Source organism: Petromyzon marinus (genome assembly GCF_048934315.1).
Source record: "Petromyzon marinus isolate PM22_M1 ecotype Great Lakes invasive population chromosome 76 unlocalized genomic scaffold, UKy_Petmar_22M1.pri1.0 chr76_unloc.2, whole genome shotgun sequence".
NCBI classification, from domain to species: Eukaryota; Metazoa; Chordata; class Hyperoartia; order Petromyzontiformes; family Petromyzontidae; genus Petromyzon; species Petromyzon marinus.
In genome coordinates this window covers 547,960-568,926 of record NW_027422619.1, presented here as the reverse complement: position 1 = coordinate 568,926, position 20,967 = coordinate 547,960, and the positions used below count along the sequence as shown (strand labels likewise).

The following is a 20,967-nucleotide window of genomic DNA, read 5'->3' as shown; positions in this document are numbered from 1 at the left end:
CTTGTATCATCACCTACCTACTCACAGACCTGTCTGTATCACCACCTACCTACTCACATACCTGCCTGTATCACCACCTACCTGCTCACCTACCTGCCTGTATCACCACCTACCTACTCACCTACCTGTCTGTATCACCACCTACCTACTCACCTACCTGCCTGTATCACCACCTACCTACTCACCTACCTGCCTGTATCACCACCTACCTGCTCACCTACCTGCGTGTATCACCACCTACCTACTCACCTACCTACCTGTATCACCACCTACCTGCTCACCTACCTGCCTGTATCACCACCTACCTACTCACCTACCTGCCTGTATCACCACCTACCTGCTAACCTACCTACCTGTATCACCACCTACCTACTCACCTACCTGTCTGTATCACCACCTACTCACCTACCTTCTCACCTACCTACCCACCTTCCTGCTCACCTACCTGTTCTCCTACCTGCCCACCTACCTGTTCACCTACCTGCTCACCTACCTACCCACCTACTCACCTTCCTACTCACCTACCTACCTACCTACCCACCTACCTACTCACCTACCTACTCACTTACCTGCTCACTTACCTACTCACCTACCTACCTGCTCACCTACCTACTCACCTACCTACCTGCTCACCTACTGGCTCTCCTACCTGCTCACCTACCTGCTCACCTACCTGCTCACCTACCTACTCACCTACCTGCTTACCTACCTACTCACTTACCTGCTCACCTACCGGCTCTCCTACCTGCTCACCTACCTGCTCACCTACCTGCTCACCTACCTATCCACCTACCTACTCACCTACCTGCTCACCTACCTACTCACCAACCTGCTCACCTACCTGCTCACCTACCTACCCACCTACCTGCTCACCTACCTGCTCACCTACCTACTCACCTACCTACCTGCTCACTTACCTACTCACCTACCTACCTGCTCACCTACCTACTCACCTACCTGCTCACCTACCTATCCACCTACCTACTCACCTACCTACTCACCTACCTGCTCACCTACCTATCCACCTACCTACTCACCTACCTGCTCACCTACCTACTCACCTACCTGCTCACCCACCTACCTGCTCACCTACCTGCCCACCTACCTGCTCACCTACCTGCTCACCTACCTACCTGCTCACCTACCTACTCACCTACCTACCTGCTCAGCTACCTACCTGCTCACCTACCTACTCACCTACATACCTGCTCTCCTACCTGCCTACCTACCTGCTCACCTACATGCTCACCTACCTACCCACCTACTCACCTTCCTACTCACCTATCCACCTACTCACCTTCCTACTCACCTACCTACCTACCCACCTACCTACTCACCTACCTACTCACTTACCTGCTCACCTACCTACTCACCTACCTACCTGCTCACCTACCTGCTCACCTACCTACTCACCTACCTACCCACCTACCTACTCACCTACCTTCTCACCTACCTGCCCACCTACCTGCTCACCTATTTACCCACCTACCTGCTCACCTACCTGCTCACCTACTCACCTTCCTACTCACCTATCCACCTACTCACCTTCCTACTCACCTACCTACCTACCTACTCACCTACCTACTCACTTACCTGCTCTCCTACCTACTCACTTACCTACCTGCTCACCTACCTGCTCACCTACTGGCTTTCCTACCTGCCCACCTACCTGCTCACCTACCTACTCACCTACCTGCTCACCTACCTACTCACCTACCTGCTCACCTACCAGCTCTCCTACCTGCCCACCTACCTGCTCACCTACATACCTACCCACCTACCTACTCACCTACCTACTCACTTACCTGCTCACCTACCTACTCACCTACCTACCTGCCAACCTACCTGCCCACCTACCTGCTCACCTACCTGCTCACCTACCTGCTCACCTTTTTACATCCATCCCCGATGGTGCACACGCCCAGGAAGAATGAAGGAGATAATAATGACGACAAGAATGATGAAGGAGATAAGGAGAATGAAGGAGATAAGGAGAATGAAGGAGATAAGAAGAATAACGACAAGAATGAAGGAGATAAGAAGAATGACGACAAGAAGAATGAAGAAGATAAGAAGGTTGCTCCGTGAGTATGAATGGATACCAGGTAGACAGATACCTGATATCCAGATACCAGATACCAGGTAGACAGATACCTGATATCCAGATACCAGATACCAGGTAGACAGATACCTGATATCCAGATACCAGATACCAGGTAGACAGATACCTGATATCCAGATACCAGATAGCAGGTAGACAGATACCTGATATCCAGATACCAGATACCAGGTAGACAGATACCTGATATCCAGATACCAGGCAGACAGGTACCTGATATCCAGATACCAGGTAGACAGATACCTGATATCCAGATACCAGATACCAGGTAGACAGATACCTGATATCCAGATACCAGATACCTGATATCCAGATACCAGATACCAGGTAGACAGATACCTGATACCCAGATACCAGATACCAGGTAGACAGATACTTGATATCCATATACCAGGTAGACAGACACCTGATATCCAGATACCAGATACCAGGTAGACAGATACCTAATATCCAGATACCAGATACCAGGTAGACAGATACCTGATATCCAGATACCAGGTAGACAGATACCTGATATCCAGATACCAGATACCAGGTAGACAGATACCTGATATCCAGATACCAGGTAGACAGATACCTGATATCCAGATACCAGGTAGACAGGTACCTGATATCCAGATACCAGATACCAGGTAGACAGATACCTGATATCCAGATACCAGGTAGACAGATACCTGATATCCAGACACCAGATACCAGGTAGCTAGCTACCAGTTAACCAAGTAGCCAGTAACCAGATATTACATCGCCAGATACCAGATACCAGGTAGACAGATACCTGATATCGAGATACGAGATACCAGCTAGCCAGATACCAGTTAACCAGTAACCAGATATTACATAGCCAGATACCAGATACCAGCTAGCCAGATACCAGATACCAGGTAGCCAGCTACCAGATATTACATAGCCAGATACCAGATACCAGCTAGCCAGATACCAGCTAGCCAGATACCAGGTAGCCAGCTACCAGATATTACATAGCCAGATACCAGATACCAGGTAGCCAGATACCAGTTAACCAGTAACCAGATATTACATCGTGAGATACCAGATACCAGGTAGACAGATTCCTGATATCGAGCTATCATATACCAGATATTACATAGCCAGATACCAGATACCAGCTAGCCAGCTACCAGATAACCAGTAACCAGATATTACATCGCCAGATACTAGATACCAGGTAGACAGATTCCTGATATCGCGATTCCAGATACCAGGTAGACAGATGCCTGATATCCAGATACCAGGTAGACAGACACCTGATATCCAGATACCACATACCAGGTAGACAAATACCTGATATCCAGATACCAGGTAGACAGATACCTGATATCCAGATACCAGGTAGACAGACACCTGATATCCAGATACCAGATACCAGGTAGACAGATACCTGATATCCAGATACCAGGTAGACAGATACCTGATATCCAGATACCAGGTATACAGACACCTGATATCCAGATACCAGGTAGACAGATACCTGATATCTAGATACCAGGTAGACAGACACCTGATATCCAGATACCAGATACCAGGTAGCCAGCTACTAGATAACCGGATACCAGATACCAGGTAGACAGCTACCAGATAACCAGTAACCAGATATCACATAGCCAGATACCAGATAGTCAGATATCCATATACTAGTAACCAAATAACCAGTAACCAGATATTACATAGCTAGATACCAGATAGTCAGATATCTAAATACCAGATAACCAGTAACCAGATATTACATCGCCAGATACCAGATACTCGGTAGACAGATACCTGATATCCAGATACCAGATAACCAAGAGATATCTCAACCAGATATCTAGATACCAGGTAGCCAGTAACCAGATATCACATCGCCAGATACCAGATAGTCAGATACCAGATACCAGGAAGACAGATACCTGATATCCAGATACCAGGTAGACAGATACCTGATATCCAGATACCAGGTAGACAGATACCTGATATCCAGATACCAGATACCAGGTAGACAGATACCTGATATCCAGATACCAGGTAGACAGATACCTGATATCCAGATACCAGGTAGACAGATACCTGATATCCAGATACCAGGTAGACAGATACCTGATATCCAGATACCAGGTAGACAGATACCTGATATCCAGATACCAGATACCAGGTAGACAGATACCTGATATCCAGATACCAGGTAGACAGATACCTGATATCCAGATACCAGATACCAGGTAGACAGATACCTGATATCCAGATACCAGGTAGACAGATACCTGATATCCAGATACCAGGTAGACAGATACCTGATATCCAGATACCAGATACCAGGTAGACAGATACCTGATATCCAGATACCAGGTAGACAGACACCTGATATCGAGATACCAGATACCAGGTAGACAGGTACCTGATATCGAGATACCAGATACCAGGTAGACAGATACCTGATATCCAGATACCAGGTAGACAGATACCTGATATCCAGATACCAGGTAGACAGATACCTGATATCCAGATACCAGATACTAGGTAGACAGATACCTGATATCCAGATACCAGGTAGACAGATACCTGATATCCAGATACCAGATACTAGGTAGACAGATACCTGATATCCAGATACCAGGTAGACAGATACCTGATATCCAGATACCAGGTAGCCAGCTACCAGTTAACCAGGTAGCCAGTAACCAGATATCACATCGCCAGATACCAGGTAACCAGATATCACATCGCCAGATACCAGGTAATCAGATACCAGATACCAGGTAGCCAGTAACCAGATATCACATCGCCAGATACCAGGTAATCAGATATCACATCGCCAGATACCAGGTAACCAGATATCACATTGCCAGATACCAGGTAACCAGATATCACATCGTCAGATACCAGGTAACCAGATATCACATCGCCAGATACCAGATAGTCAGATACCAGATACCAGGTAGCCAGTAACCAGATATCACATCGCCAGATACCAGGTAACCAGATATCACATAGCCAGATACCAGGTAACCAGATATCACATTGCCAGATACCAGATAATCAGATACCAGATACCAGGTAGCCAGTAACCAGACAACAACAACAACAACCGCCATTCGCCACTAAGTGGCGGTGACGTCAGCACGACTGAGATGACTGGCTGTTGCACCACCTGTGCCCCCTACCGTGCCAACCTGCTGTGCTTTAGCCACCCGGCGCTCCGCTCGTTGTTGTGAGTGTCGCTCCTCCGCCCTCCATTGTTGTTGGAGGGCGACTGCCTCCAACTGCCCAGTAGCGTCCTTCACGAGCCTCCTCCACAGAGGCCGATCTTGACACCGCTGGTACCGGTCATCGGCAAGTCCACTCAGCTCCACGTCCTCCTGTACCACATCACTCCATCTCTTCTCTAGCCCGTGCCGCGCCCACTTTGCCCCCTCAATCCGGCCGAACAAAAGCTGTTTCGGCATGCGGTGCCTGGCCATGCGGGCTACATGACCCAGCCAACGCAGCCTTGCCTGCAGGAGGAGCTCACCGATGGGACCCTGCCCAGATCTTTCGAGGATTTGTGAGCTCCTCACACAATCCAGCCTGGTTAAACCCAGGATGGATCGTAGGCAGGAAAGCCTAAATGTTTCTAAACGGCGAAGATGCTCCATTAGGGGGGGTTTACGTTTCGCAAGCGTAGAGAAGGGAGGGAATGACCGTGGCCGAGAAGACCTGAAGCTTAGTGCGGAGCGACAGACCAGGTAGCTTCCACACAGCGTTACGCAACCGATGAAAAGATATTGCCGCTCGACTGATTCGGAGTGAGACCTCTGTTGTTAAACGAGCACACTGCCCAGGTATAGGAAACTCTCCACTCTCTCCACAACTGCCCCATCACCAATTAGTGACACACACACAGTGAGAGAAAATAGTATTTGATCCCCTGCTGATTTTGTACGTTTGCCCACTGACAAAGAAATGATCAGTCTATAATTGTAATGGTAGGTTTATTTGAACAGTGAGAGGCAGAATAACAACAACAAATCCAGATAAACGCATGTCAAAAATGTTAGAAATTAATTTGCATTTTAACGAGGGAAATAAGTATTTGACCCCTCTGCAAAACATGACTTAGTACTTGGTGGCAAAACCCTTGTTGGCAATCACAGAGGTCAGACGTTTCTTGTAGTTGGCCACCAGGTTTGCACACATCTCAGGAGGGATTTGTCCCACTCCTCTTTGCAGATCTTCTCCAAGTCATTAAGGTTTCGAGGCTGACGTTTGGCAACTCGAACCTTCAGCTCCCTCCACAGATTTTCTATGGGATTAAGGTCTGGAGACTGGCTAGGACACTCCAGGACCTTAATGTGCTTCTTTTTGAGCCACTCCTTTGTTGCCATGGCCGTGTGTTTTGGGTCATTGTCATGCTGGAATACCCATCCACGACCCATTTTCAATGCCCTGGCTGAGGGAAGGAGGTTCTCACCCAAGATTTGACGGTACATGGCCCCGTCCATCGTCCCTTTGATGCGGTGAAGTTGTCCTGTCCCCTTACCAGAAAAACACCCCCAAAGCATAATGTTTCCACCTCCATGTTTGACGGTGGGGATGGTGTTCTTGGGGTCATAGGCAGCATTCCTCCTCCTCCAAACACGGCGAGTTGAGTTGATGCCAAAGAGCTCCATTTTGGTCTCATCTGACCACAAACACTTTCACCCAGTTGTCCTCTGAATCATTCAGATGTTCATTGGCAAACTTCAGACGGGCATGTATATGTGCTTTCTTGAGCAGGGGGACCTTGCGGGCGCTGCAGGATTTCAGTCCTTCACGGCGTAGTGTGTTACCAATTGTTTTCTTGGTGACTATGGTCCCAGCTGCCTTGAGATCATTAACAAGATCCTCCCGTGGAGTTCTGGGCTGATTCCTCACCGTTCTCATGATCATTGCAACTCCACGAGGTGAGATCTTGCATGGAGCCCCAGGCCGAGGGAGATTGACAGTTCTTTTGTGTTTCTTCCATTTGCGAATAATCGCACCAACTGTTGTCACCTTCTCACCAAGCTGCTTGGCAATGGTCTTGCAGCCCATTCCAGCCTTGTGTAGGTCTACAATCTTGTCCCTGACATCCTTGGAGAGCTCTTTGGTCTTGGCCATGGTGTAGAGTTTGGAATCTGATTGATTGATTGCTTCTGTGGACAGGTGTCTTTTATACAGGTAACAAGCTGAGATTAGGAGCACTCCCTTTAAGAATGTGCTCCTAATCTCAGCTCGTTACCTGTATAAAAGACACCTGGGAGCCAGAAATCTTTCTGATTGAGAGGGGGTCAAATACTTATTTCCCTAATGAAAATGCAAATCAATTTCTAACATTTTTGACATGCGTTTTTCCGGATTTTCTTGTTGTTATTCTGTCTCTCACTGTTCAAATAAACCTACCATTAAAATTATAGACTGATCATTTCTTTGTCAGTGGGCAAACGTACAAAATCAGCAGGGGATCAAATACGTTTTTCCCTCACTGTACCAGATCATTGGCATACATAACATGGTTGACCAATAAGGAGCCATCCCTTGACAGCACGCGGGCATCGATCAGCCTCCCATTATATCTGTACCATATGGAGATTCCCCCGGTACAGCTATTGAAGGCTTCACGAACTACGTGGTCAAAGTAGATGTTAAATAATGTGGGAGCCAGAGGACATCCCTGTCGCACCCCAAGGTGTACAGGGAATGGCTCCGACTCCCGGCCACGTAGTTTTACCCGGGCCCGCTCACCATCATGAAGGTCCTTAATGATCGTGTGCAGAGAGTAACCACATATCACATAGACAGATACCAGCTAGCCAGATACCAGCTAGCCAGATATCCAGATACCAGGTAGACAATAGCCAGATATCAGGTAGCCAGATACCAGCTAGCCAGATACCACATATCCAGATTCCAGATAACCAGGTAGCCAGTAACGAGATACCAGGGACCAGGAATCTAGATCCCTGATATCCAGATACAAGATACCAGGCAGTCAGTAACCAGATATCCAGATACCTGATATCACGTAGCCAGATACCAGATATCACGTAGCCAGATACCAGATATCACGTAGCCAGATACCAGATATCACGTGGGCAGATACCAGATATCACGTAGCCAGATACCAGATATCACGTAGCCAGATACCAGATATCACGTAGCTAGATACCAGATATCACGTGGGCAGATACCAGATACCTGATATCGCGTAGCCAGATACCAGATACCAGATGGGGGAGAGACAAAGGCGGCCGGGCGTGGGGGTGCTGGTCACCCCCTCTGTGTGTGTCACTGTGTGTGTTACTGTGTGTGTCACTGTGTGTGTGTCACTGTGTGTGTGTCACTGTGTGTGTCACTGCGTGTGTGTGTCACTGTGTGTGTGTCTGTGTGTGTGTCTGTGTGTCACTGTGTGTGTGTCACTGTGTTTGTGTGTTACTGTGTGTGTATGTCACTGTGTGTGTATGTCACTGTGTGTGTCACTGTGTGTGTCACTGAGTGTGTGTGTCACTGTGTGTCACTGTGTGTGTGTCACTGTGTGTGTCACTGTGTGTCACTGTGTGTGTGTCACTGTGTGTGTCACTGTGTGTGTGTCACTATGTGTGTGTCACTGAGTGTGTGTGTCACTGAGTGTGTGTCACTGAGTGTATCACTGTGTGTGTCACTGTGTGAGTGTGTCACTGTGTGTGTGTCACTGTGTGTGTGTAACTGTCAGTCAGTCGACCCGTGGCACCTGGGTCTGCCCAGTGACCTCCTGCCAGCGGGCGTTCGACACTTCACGTGGCCTCACGGTGCACATAGCCTGGCACAAGCGTCGTGGTGACGTCACCGCCACTTAGTGGCGAATGGCGGTTGTTGTTGTTGTTGTGTAACTGTGTGAGTGTGTCACTGAGTGTCACTGTGTGTGTCACTGTGTGTGTGTCACTGTGTGTGTGTGTCACTGTGTGTGTCACTGTGTGTGTGTCACTGTGTGTGTGTGTCACTGAGTGTGTCACTGTGAGTGTGTCACTGTGTCACCGAGTGTGTCAGACTGCTGCTACTGACAGCACTTGCCCCTACAGCCCCTGTTAGAGGCTACCTGGGGGAGCTTTGTCTACGCCTCTCTCTATCCCACGTGGTGTGCCACTCGCCGTGACGTTCCTATGCCCGGGGCCTTGTCCATCCGCCACAGAAAGCGTGAGCTGATCGTGTTGGACCCTGCAGGCAACACTTACTACAACTGGCTCACCATCATCAGTATACCTGTCATGTACAACTGGTGCATGCTCGTGTGCAGGTACCCCACTCAACTACCCACCCACCCACTCAACTACCCACTCAACTACCCACTCAACTACCCACCCACCCAGTCACACACTAAACTACCCACTCACCCACTCAACTACCCACTCACCTACCCACTCACTCACTCAACTACCCACTCAACTACCCACTCAACTACTCACTCAACTACCCACCCACCCACTCACACACTCAACTACCCACTCACCCACTCAAATACCCACTCACCTATCCACTCACTCACCCACCCACTCAACAACCCACTCAACTACCCACTCACCCACTCAACTACCCACTCACCTACCCACTTACTCACCCACCCATTCAACTACCCACTCAACTACCCAATCACTCAACTACCCATTCACTCAACTACCCACTCACCTACCCACTCACGCACTCATCCACCCACTCAACTACCCACTCACTCAACTACACACTCAACTACCCACTCAACTACCCACTAACTCAACTACCCACTCAACCACTCACCCACCCACTCAACTACCCGTTCACTCACCCACCCACTCACCCACCCACTCAACTACCCACTCACTCAACTACCCACTCACCCACTCAACTTCCCACTCAACTACTCAACTACCCACTCACCCACCCACTCACTCAAGTACCCACTCAACTAACCACTCACTCACCCACCCACTCAACTACCCACTCACCCACCCACTCAACTACATACACACTCACTCACCTACCCACTCACCCACTCATCCACCCACCCATTCAACTACCCACTCACCCACCCAACTACCCACCCACTCAACTACCCACGCAACTCAATACCGACCCACCCAACTAAACACCCCCTAAACTACCCACTCACCCACCCACTCAACTACCTACCCAACCACTCAACTACCCAATCACCCACCCACTCAACTACCCACTCACCCACTCATTCAGCTACCCACTCAACTACATACACACCCACTCAACTACCCACTCACCCACTCACTCAACTATCCACTCACCCACTCACCTATCAACTCACCCACTCAACTAAGCACTCACCCACCCACTCAACTACCAACTCAACTACATACACACCCACTCAACCACTCATCCACCCACCCACTCAACTACCCACCCACTCACCCACCCACACACTCACCAATCCACTTACCCACCCACTCAACAACCCACTCACTAAACTACCCACCCACTCAACTACCCACTCACTCAACTACCCACTCACCCACTCAACTACCCACTCACCCACCCACTCAACTACATACACACCCACTCACCTACCCACTCACCCACTCATACACCCACTCACCCACCCACTCAACTACTCACCCACCCACTCATCTACCTACCCACCCACTCAACTACCCACTCACCCACCCACTCACCAACCCACTTAACTACCCACTCACCCATCCACCCACTCACCCACCCATTCAACTACCAACTCACTCACCCACCCACCCACTCACCCACCCATTCAACTACCCACTCACCCACCCACTCACCCACCCACGCACCCACCCACTCTACTACCCACTCAACTACCCACTCACCCTCCGACTCACCCACCCACTCAAATACTCACCCACTCACCGACCCACCCATTCAACTACCCACTCACCCAATCACCCACCCACTCACCCACCCACTCAACTAACCACTCACCCACCCACTCAATTACCCACCCACTCAACTACCCACCCACTCAACTATTCACCCACTCATATACCTGCCTACCCACTCCCCTCACTGAGTGGGTGAGTGGGTGAATGAGTGAATGGTGAGTGGTGAGTGGGTGAGTGGGTGAGTAAGTGGTGAGTGGTGAGTGAGTGAGTGGGTGAGTGAGTGGGTGAGTGAGCGAGTGGGTGGGTGGTGAGTGAGTGGGTGAGTGAGTGGTGAGTGGGTGAGTGAGTGGGTGAGTGGGTGAGTGAGTGGGTAGGTGAGTGGGTGAGTGAGTAAATGGTTGAGTGAGTGGATGAGTGAGTGAGTGGGTGAGTGAGTGGGTGAGTGAGTGGGTGGGTGAGTGAGTAAATGGGTGAGTGAGTGGATGAGTCGGTGAGTGGGTGAGTGAGTGAGTGGATGAGTGAGTGAGTGGGGAGTGGGTGAGTGGGTGGGTGAGTGAGTGGGCGGGTGAGTGAGTGAGTGGATGAGTGAGTGAGTGGGTGTGTGAGTGAGTGAGTGGGTGAGAGCGTGAGTGAGTGAGTGGGTGAGTGAGTGAGTGGGTGAGTGAGTGGGTGAGTGCGTGAGTGAGTAAATGGGTGAGTGAGTGAATGGTGAGTGAGTGGTGAGTGAGTGAGTGGGTGAGTGGGTGAGTGAGTGAATGGGTGAGTGGGTGAGTGAGTGAGTGGTGAGTGAGTGGTGAGTGAGTGAGTGGGTGAGTGAGTGAGTGGGTGAGTGAGCGAGTGGGTGGGTGTTGAGTGAATGAGTGGGTGAGTGAGTGAGTGGGTAGGTGAGTGGGTGAGTGAGTAAATGGGTGAGTGGATGAGTGGGTGAGTGGGTGAGTGAGTGGTGAGTGAGTGAGTAGGTGAGTGAGTGAGTGGGTGACTGTGTTGGTGAGCGTGTTGGTGAGTGTGTGTGTGTGTGTTGGTGAGTGTGTTGGTGAGTGTGTGTGGTGGTGGTGAGCGTGTTGGTGTGTTGGTGAGTGTGTGTGCGTGTTGGTAAGGGTGGTGGTCAGTGTGTGTTGGTGAGCGTGTTGGTGAGTGTGTGTGTTGGTGAGCGTGTTGGTGGTGAGTGTGTGTGTGTTGGTGAGTGTGTTGGTGAGTGTGGTGGTGAGTGTGCGTGTGTGTTGGTGAGTGTGTGTGTTGGTGAGTGTGTGTTGGTGAGTGTGTTGGTGAGCGTGTTGGTGGTGAGTGTGTGTTGGTGAGTGTGTTGGTGAGTGTTTGTGGTGATGGTGAGCGTGTTGTTGAGTGTGTGTGTTGGTGAGTGTGTTGTGAGCGTGTTGGTGAGTGTGTTGGTGAGTGGGTGTGTGTTGGTGAGTGTGTTGGTGAGTGTGGTGGTGAGTGTGTTGGTGAGTGTGTTGGTGAGTGTGCGTGTTGGTGAGTGGGTTGGTGAGTGTGTTGGTGAGTGTTTGTGGTGGTGAGTGTTTGTGGTGATGGTGAGCGTGTTGGTGAGCGTGTTGGTGGTGAGTGTGTGTGTTGGTGAGCGTGTTGGTGAGTGCGTTGGTGAGTGTGGTGGTGAGTGTTTGTGGTGATGGTGAGCGTGTTGGTGAGCGTGTTGGTGAGCGTGTTGGTGAGTGTGTTGGTGATTGTGTGTGTTGGTGAGTGTGTGTGTTGGTGAGTGTGTTGGTGAGTGTGTTGGTGAGTGTGTGTGTTGGTGAGTGTGTGTGTGTTGGTGAGTGTGTTGGTGAGTGTGTTGGTGAGTGTGTGAGTGTGTGTTCGTGAGTGTGGTGGTGAGTGTGTTGGTGAGTGTGTGTGTTGGTGAGTGTGATGGTGAGTGTGTTGGTGAGTGTGTGTGTTGGTGAGTGTGTGTGTGTGTTGTTGAGTGTGTTGGTGAGCGTGTTCGTGAGTGTGGTGGTGAGCGTGTTGGTGGTGAGTGTGTGTTGGTGAGTGTTTGTGGTGAGTGTGCTGGTGAGTGTTTGTGGTGAGTGTGTTGGTGAGTGTTTGTGGTGTGGTGAGTGTGTGTTTGTTGGTCTGTGTGTTCGTGAGTGTGTGTGTTGGTGAGTGTGGTGGGGAGTGTGTTGGTGAGTGTGGTGGTGAGTGTGTGTGTTGGTGTGTTGGTGAGTGTGTTGATGAGTGTGTGTGTTGGTGAGTGTGTGTGTTGGTGAGTGTGTTGGTGAGTGTGTGTTGGTGAGTGTGGTGGTGAGTGTGGTGGTGAGTGTGTGTTGGTGAGTGTGGTGGTGAGTGTGGTGGTGAGTGTGTGTGTTGGTGAGTGTGTTGGTGAGTGTGTTGGTGAGTGTGTGTGTGTGTTGGTGAGTGTGTTTGTGTGTTGGTGAGTGTGGTGGTGAGTGTGTTGGTGATTGTGTGTGTGTGTTGGTGTGTGTGTGTGTGCCCGGGTGCGGTCGGTGGATGGCTCCCTATTGCTCAACCACGTTATGTATGCTGATGATTTGGTAATAGCTGCTCAGTCAGAGGAGAAGTTGGAGACGCTGCTGCTGAGACTGGAGCGTGCCACTAAGAGGTGGGGCCTTACCATCAGCCCCACCAAAACTAAGCACCTGCCTGGGTATTTTGTACCATCGGACACTCCACCCCCACAACTCCCGATCGGTGATGGGGCAGTTGTGGAGAGAGTGGAGAGTTTCCCGTACCTGGGCAGTGTGACCGGCTCCAGTTTAACAGCAAAGGTCTCACTCCGAATCAGTCGAGCGGCAATATCTTTTCATCGGTTGCGTAACACTGTGTGGAAGCTACCTGGTCTGTCGCTCCGCACTAAGCTTCAGGTCTTCTCGACCACGGTCATTCCCTCCCTTCTCTACGCTTGCGAAACGTGGACCCCCCTAATGGAACATCTTCGCCGGTTAGAAACATTTAAGCTGGCCTGCCTACGATCCATCCTGGGTTTAACCAGACTGGATTGTGTGAGGAGCTCACAAATCCTTGAAAGATCTGGGCAGGGTCCCATCGGTGAGCTCCTCCGGCAGGCAAGGCTGCGATGGCTGGGTCATGTAGCCCGCATGCCCAGCCACCGCATGCCGAAACAGCTTTTGTTTGGCCGGATTGAGGGGGCTAAGTGGGCGCGGCACGGGCTAGCGAAGAGATGGAGTGATGTGGTAGAGGAGGACGTGGAGCTGAGTGGACTTGCCGATGACTGGTACCAGCGGTGTCAAGATCGGCCTCTGTGGAGGAGGCTCGTGAAGGATGCTACTGGGCAGTTGGAGGCAGTCGCCCTCCAACAACAACGGAGGGCGGAGGAGCGACGCTCACAACAGCGAGCGGAGCGCCGGGTGGCTAAAGCACAGCAGGTTGGCACAGTAGGGGGCACAGGTGGTGCATCAGCCAGTCATCTCAGTCAGTCGACCCGTGGCACCAGGGTCTGCCCCGTGACCTCCTGCCGGCGGGCGTTCGACACTTCACGTGGCCTCAGGGTGCACATAGCCTGGCACAAGCGTCGTGGTGACGTCACCGCCACTTAGTGGCGAATGGCGGTTGTTGTTGTGTGTGTGTGTTGGTGAGTGGGTGTGTGTTGGTGAGTGTGTGTGTGTTGGTGAGTGTGTTGGTGAGTGAGTGTGTTGGTGAGTGTGTTGGTGAGTGTGTTGGTGAGTGTGTGAGTGTGTTGGTGAGTGTGTTGGTGAGTGTGTGTGTTGGTGAGTGTGTGTGTGTTGGTGTGTGTTGCTGAGCGTGGTGGTGAGCGTGGTGGTGAGCGTGGTGGTGTGTGTATTGGTGAGTGTGTGTTGGTGAGTGTGGTGGTGAGTGTGTTGGTGAGTGTCTTCGTGAGTGTGTGTGTTGTTGAGTGTGTTGGTGGTGGTGAGTGTGTTGGTGAGTGTGGTGGTGAGTGTGTGTGTGTTGATGTGTGTGTTGGTGAGTGTGTGTGTTGGTGAGTGAGTGTGTGTGTGTTGGTGAGCGTGTTGGTGGTGAGTGTGAGTGTGTTGGTGAGTGTGTTGGTGAGCGTGTTGGTGAGTGTGTGTGATGGTGAGTGCGTTGGTGAGTGTGGTGGTGAGTGTTTGTGGTGATGGTGAGCGTGTTGGTGTGTGTTTCTGGTGGTGGTGTGATGGTGAGTGTGTTGGTGAGTGTGTGTGTTGGTGAGTGTGGTGGTGAGTGTTTGTGGTGATGGTGAGTGTGTGTGTGTGTTGGTGAGTGTGGTGGTGAGTGTGTGTGTCTTGGTGAGTGTGTTGGTGAGCGTGTTCGTGTGTGTTTGTGGTGATGGTGAGTTTGTGTGTGTTGGTGAGTGGTGGTGAGTGTGGTGGTGAGTGTTCGTGGTGTTGGTGAGTGTGTTGGTGAGTGTATGAGTGTGTTGGTGAGTGTGTTGGTGAGTGTGGTGGTGAGTGTGTTGGTGAGTGTGTTGGTGAGTGTGTTGGTGAGTGTGGTGGTGAGTGTTTGTGGTGATGGTGAGTGTGTGTGTGTTGGTGAGTGTGGTGGTGAGTGTTCGTGTTGTTGGTGAGTGTGTTGGTGAGTGTGTTGGTGAGTGTGTGAGTGTGTGAGTGTGTTGGTGAGTGTGTTGGTGAGTGTGTTGGTGAGTGTGGTGGTGAGTGTGGTGGTGAGTGTGTTGGTGAGTGTGTTGGTGAGTGTGTGAGTGTGTTGGTGAGTGTGTTGGTGAGTGTGGTGGTGAGTGTTTGTGGTGATGGTGAGTGTGTGTGTGTGTTGGTGAGTGGTGGTGAGTGTGGTGGTGAGTGTTCGTGTTATTGGTGAGCGTGTTGGTGAGCGTGTTGGTGAGTGTGTGAGTGTGTTGGTGAGTGTTGGTGAGTGTGGTGGTGAGTGTGGTGGTGAGTGTGTTGGTGAGTGTGTGAGTGTGATGGTGAGTGTGTTGGTGAGTGTTTATTGGTGAGTGTGGTGGTGAGTGTGTTGGTGAGTGTGTTGGTGAGTGTGTGAGTGTGTTGGTGAGTGTGGTGGTGAGTGTGGTGGTGAGTGTGTTGGTGAGTGTTTTGGTGAGTGTGGTGGTGAGTGTGTTGGTGAGTGTGTTGGTGAGTGTGTGAGTGTGTTGGTGAGTGTGTTGGTGAGTGTGTTGGTGAGTGCGTTGGTGAGTGTGGTGGTGAGTGTTTGTGGTGATGGTGAGCGTGTTGGTGTGTGTTTCTGGTGGTGGTAAGTGTGATGGTGAGTGTGTTGGTGAGTGTGTGTGTTGGTGAGTGTGGTGGTGAGTGTTTGTGGTGATGGTGAGTGTGTGTGTGTGTTGGTGAGTGTGGTGGTGAGTGTGTGTGTCTTGGTGAGTGTGTTGGTGAGCGTGTTGGTGTGTGTTTGTGGTGATGGTGAGTGTGTGTGTGTTGGTGAGTGGTGGTGAGTGTGGTGGTGAGTGTTCGTGGTGTTGGTGAGTGTGTTGGTGAGTGTGTTGGTGAGTGTATGAGTGTGTTGGTGAGTGTGTTGGTGAGTGTGGTGGTGAGTGTGGTGGTGAGTGTGTTGGTGAGTGTGTTGGTGAGTGTGTGAGTGTGTTGGTGAGTGTGTTGGTGAGTGTGGTGGTGAGTGTTTGTGGTGATGGTGAGTGGGTGTGTGTTGGTGAGTGGTGGTGAGTGTGGTGGTGAGTGTTCGTGTTGTTGGTGAGTGTGTTGGTGAGTGTGTTGGTGAGTATGTGAGTGTGTTGGTGAGTGTGTTGGTGAGTGCGATGGTGAGTGTGGTGGTGAGTGTGTTGGTGAGTGTGTTGGTGAGTGTGTGAGTGTGTTGGTGAGTGTGTTGGTGAGTGTGTTGGTGAGTGCGTTGGTGAGTGTGGTGGTGAGTGTTTGTGGTGATGGTGAGCGTGTTGGTGTGTGTTTCTGGTGGTGGTAAGTGTGATGGTGAGTGTGTTGGTGAGTGTGTGTGTTGGTGAGTGTGGTGGTGAGTGTTTGTGGTGATGGTGAGTGTGTGTTGGTGAGTGTGGTGGTGAGTGTGTGTGTCTTGGTGAGTGTGTTGGTGAGCATGTTGGTGTGTGTTGGTGGTGATGGTGAGTGTGTGTGTGTTGGTGAGTGGTGGTGAGTGTGGTGGTGAGTGTTCGTGGTGTTGGTGAGTGTGTTGGTGAGTGTGTTGGTGAGTGTATGAGTGTGTTGGTGAGTGTGGTGGTGAGTGTGGTGGTGAGTGTGTTGGTGAGTGTGTTGGTGAGTGTGTGAGTGTGTTGGTGAGTGTGTTGGTGAGTGTGGTGGTGAGTGTTTGTGGTGATGGTGAGTGTGTGTGTGTTGGTGAGTGGTGGTGAGTGTGGTGGTGAGTGTTCGTGTTGTTGGTGAGTGTGTTGGTGAGTGTGTTGGTGAGTGTGTGAGTGTGTTGGTGAGTGTGTTGGTGAGTGTGGTGGTGAGTGTGGTGGTGAGTGTGTTGGTGAGTGTGTTGGTGAGTGTGTGAGTGTGTTGGTGAGTGTGTTGGTGAGTGTGGTGGTGAGTGTTTGTGGTGATGGTGAGTGTGTGTGTGTTGGTGAGTGGTGGTGAGTGTGGTGGTGAGTGTGTGAGTGTGTTGGTGAGTGTGTTGGTGAGTGTGGTGGTGAGTGTGGTGGTGAGTGTGTTGGTGAGTGTGTTGGTGAGTGTGTGAGTGTGATGGTGAGTGTGTTGGTGAGTGTTTTGGTGAGTGTGGTGGTGAGTGTGTTGGTGAGTGTGTTGGTGAGTGTGTGAGTGTGTTGGTGAGTGTGTTGGTGAGTGTGGTGGTGAGTGTGGTGGTGAGTGTGTTGGTGAGTGTTTTGATGAGTGTGGTGGTGAGTGTGTTGGTGAGTGTGTGAGTGTGTTGGTGAGTGTGGTGGTGAGTGTGGTGGTGAGTGTTTGTGGTGATGGTGAGTGTGTGTGTGTTGGTGAGTGGTGGTGAGTGTGGTGGTGAGTGTTCGTGTTGTTGGTGAGTGTGTTGGTGAGTGTGTTGGTGAGTGTGTGAGTGTGTTGGTGAGTGTGTTGGTGAGTGTGGTGGTGAGTGTGGTGGTGAGTGTGTTGGTGAGTGTGTTGGTGAGTGTGTGAGTGTGTTGGTGAGTGTGTTGGTGAGTGTGTTGGTGAGTGCGTTGGTGAGTGTGGTGGTGAGTGTTTGTGGTGATGGTGAGCGTGTTGGTGTGTGTTTCTGGTGGTGGTAAGTGTGATGGTGAGTGTGTTGGTGAGTGTGTGTGTTGGTGAGTGTGGTGGTGAGTGTTTGTGGTGATGGTGAGTGTGTGTTGGTGAGTGTGGTGGTGAGTGTGTGTGTCTTGGTGAGTGTGTTGGTGAGCGTGTTGGTGTGTGTTTGTGGTGATGGTGAGTGTGTGTGTGTTGGTGAGTGGTGGTGAGTGTGGTGGTGAGTGTTCGTGGTGTTGGTGAGTGTGTTGGTGAGTGTGTTGGTGAGTGTGTGAGTGTGTTGGTGAGTGTGTTGGTGAGTGTGGTGGTGAGTGTGGTGGTGAGTGTGTTGGTGAGTGTGTTGGTGAGTGTGTGAGTGTGTTGGTGAGTGTGTTGGTGAGTGTGGTGGTGAGTTTTTGTGGTGATGGTGAGTGTGTGTGTGTTGGTGAGTGGTGGTGAGTGTGGTGGTGAGTGTGTGAGTGTGTTGGTGAGTGTGTTGGTGAGTGTGGTGGTGAGTGTGTTGGTGAGTGTGTGAGTGTGATGGTGAGTGTGTTGGTGAGTGTTTTGGTGAGTGTGGTGGTGAGTGTGTTGGTGAGTGTGTTGGTGAGTGTGTGAGTGTGTTGGTGAGTGTGTTGGTGAGTGTGGTGGTGAGTGTGGTGGTGAGTGTGTTGGTGAGTGTTTTGGTGAGTGTGGTGGTGAGTGTGTTGGTGAGTGTGTGAGTGTGTTGGTGAGTGTGTTGGTGAGTGTGGTGGTGAGTGTGGTGGTGAGTGTGTTGGTGTGTGTGTTGGTGAGCGTTTTGGTGAGTGTGTTTCTGGTGGTGGTGAGTGTGGTGGTGAGTGTGTTGGTGAGCGTGTTGGTGTGTTTCTGGTGGTGGTGAGTGTGGTGGTGAGCGTGTTGGTGTGTGTGTTGGTGAGTGTTTGTATGTCTTGGTGAGTGTGTTGGTGAGTGTTTGTGGTGATGGTGAGCGTGTTGGTGAGTGTGATGGTGAGTGTGTTGGTGAGTGTTTGTGGTGGTGGTGAGTGTGTTGGTGAGTGTGTTGGTGAGTGTTTGTGGTGATGGTGAGTGTGTTGGTGAGCATGTTGGTGAGTGTTGTGGTGATGGTGAGTGTGTTGGTGGGTGTGTTGGTGAGTGTTTGTGGTGATGGTGAGTGTGTTGGTGAGTGTGTTGGTGAGTGTGTTGGTGAGTGTTTGTGGTGGTGGTGAGTGTGTTGGTGAGTGTGTTGGTGAGTGTTTGTGGTGATGGTGAGTGTGTTGGTGAGCGTGTTGGTGAGTGTTGTGGTGATGGTGAGTGTGTTGGTGGGTGTGTTGGTGAGTGTTTGTGGTGATGGTGAGTGTGTTGTTGAGCGTGTTGGTGAGTGTTGTGGTGATGGTGAGTGTGTTGGTGAGTGTGTTGGTGAGTGTGTGAGCGTGTTGGTGAGCGTGGTAGTGAGTGTGGTGGTGAGTGTTTGTGGTGGTGGTGAGTGAGTGTGTTGGTGAGTGTGTGAGTGTGTTGGTGAGTGTGTGAGTGTGTTGGTGAGTGTGTGTGTGTGTGTTGGTGAGTGTGTTGGTGAGTGTTGGTGAGTGTGGTTGTGAGTGTGATGGTGAGTGTGTTGGTGAGCGTGGTGGTGAGTGTGTTGGTGAGTGTGTTGGTGAGTGTGTGAGTGTGTTGGTGAGTGTTTGTGTGTGTTGGTGAGTGTGTGTGTGTTGGTGAGTGTGTTGGTGTGTGTGTTGGTGAGTGTGTTGGTGAGTGTTGGTGAGTGTGGTGGTGTTTGTGGTGATGGTGAGCGTGTTGGTGAGTGTTTGTGGTGATGGTGAGCATGTTGGTGAGTGTGTTGGTGAGTGTGTGAGTGTGTTGGTGAGTGTGTGTGTGTGTTGGTGAGTGTGTTGGTGAGTGTGGTGGTGAGTGTGTGTGTTGGTGAGTGTTGGTGAGTGTGGTGGTGAGTGTTTGTGGTGATGGTGAGCGTGGTGGTGAGTGTTTGCGGTGATGGTGAGTGTGTTGGTGAGTGTGTTGGTGAGTGTTAGTGAGCGTGGTGGTGAGTGTTGGTGAGTGTGGTGGTGAGTGTGGTGGTGAGTGTGGTGGTGAGTGTGTTAGTGAGTGTGTTGGTGAGTGTGTGAGTGTGTTGGTGAGTGTGTTGGTGAGTGTGGTGGTGAGTGTTTGTGGTGATGGTGAGTGTGTGTGTGTTGGTGAGTGGTGGTGAGTGTGGTGGTGAGTGTTCGTGTTATTGGTGAGCGTGTTGGTGAGTGTGTTGGTGAGTGTGTGAGTGTGTTGGTGAGTGTGTTGGTGAGTGTGGTGGTGAGTGTGGTGGTGAGTGTGTTGGTGAGTGTGTTGGTGAGTGTGTGAGTGTGATGGTGAGTGTGTTGGTGAGTGTTTATTGGTGAGTGTGGTGGTGAGTGTGTTGGTGAGTGTGTTGGTGAGTGTGGTGGTGAGTGTGTTGGTGAGTGTTTTGGTGAGTGTGGTGGTGAGTGTGGTGGTGAGTGTGTTGGTGAGTGTGTTGGTGAGTGTGTGAGTGTGTTGGTGAGTGTGTTGGTGAGTGTGTTGGTGAGTGCGTTGGTGAGTGTGGTGGTGAGTGTTTGTGGTGATGGTGAGCGTGTTGGTGTGTGTTTCTGGTGGTGGTAAGTGTGATGGTGAGTGTGTTGGTGAGTGTGTGTGTTGGTGAGTGTGGTGGTGAGTGTTTGTGGTGATGGTGAGTGTGTGTGTGTGTTGGTGAGTGTGGTGGTGAGTGTGTGTGTCTTGGTGAGTGTGTTGGTGAGCGTGTTGGTGTGTGTTTGTGGTGATGGTGAGTGTGTGTGTGTTGGTGAGTGGTGGTGAATGTGGTGGTGAGTGTTCGTGGTGTTGGTGAGTGTGTTGGTGAGTGTGTTGGTGAGTGTATGAGTGTGTTGGTGAGTGTGTTGGTTAGTGTGTTGGTGAGTGTGGTGGTGAGTGTGTTGGTGAGTGTGTTGGTGAGTGTGTGAGTGTGTTGGTGAGTGTGTTGGTGAGTGTGGTGGTGAGTGTTTGTGGTGATGGTGAGTGTGTGTGTGTTGGTGAGTGGTGGTGAGTGTGGTGGTGAGTGTTCGTGTTGTTG

At 50.9% G+C, this 20,967-nt stretch overlaps 1 protein-coding gene across 1 annotated transcript in view; it reads left to right on the top strand.

The window, feature by feature from the left end:
- LOC116958330 (cyclic nucleotide-gated channel alpha-3-like) overlaps positions 1 to 20,967 on the top strand; it is a 76,793-nt gene that overhangs the window by 33,400 nt on the left and 22,426 nt on the right. The window contains exons 6-7 of the mRNA XM_076058546.1: positions 1,926 to 2,084; positions 9,279 to 9,383. Coding sequence (XP_075914661.1) covers positions 1,926 to 2,084; positions 9,279 to 9,383 — 264 coding nt within the window. The remainder of the gene's footprint in view (positions 1 to 1,925; positions 2,085 to 9,278; positions 9,384 to 20,967) is intronic.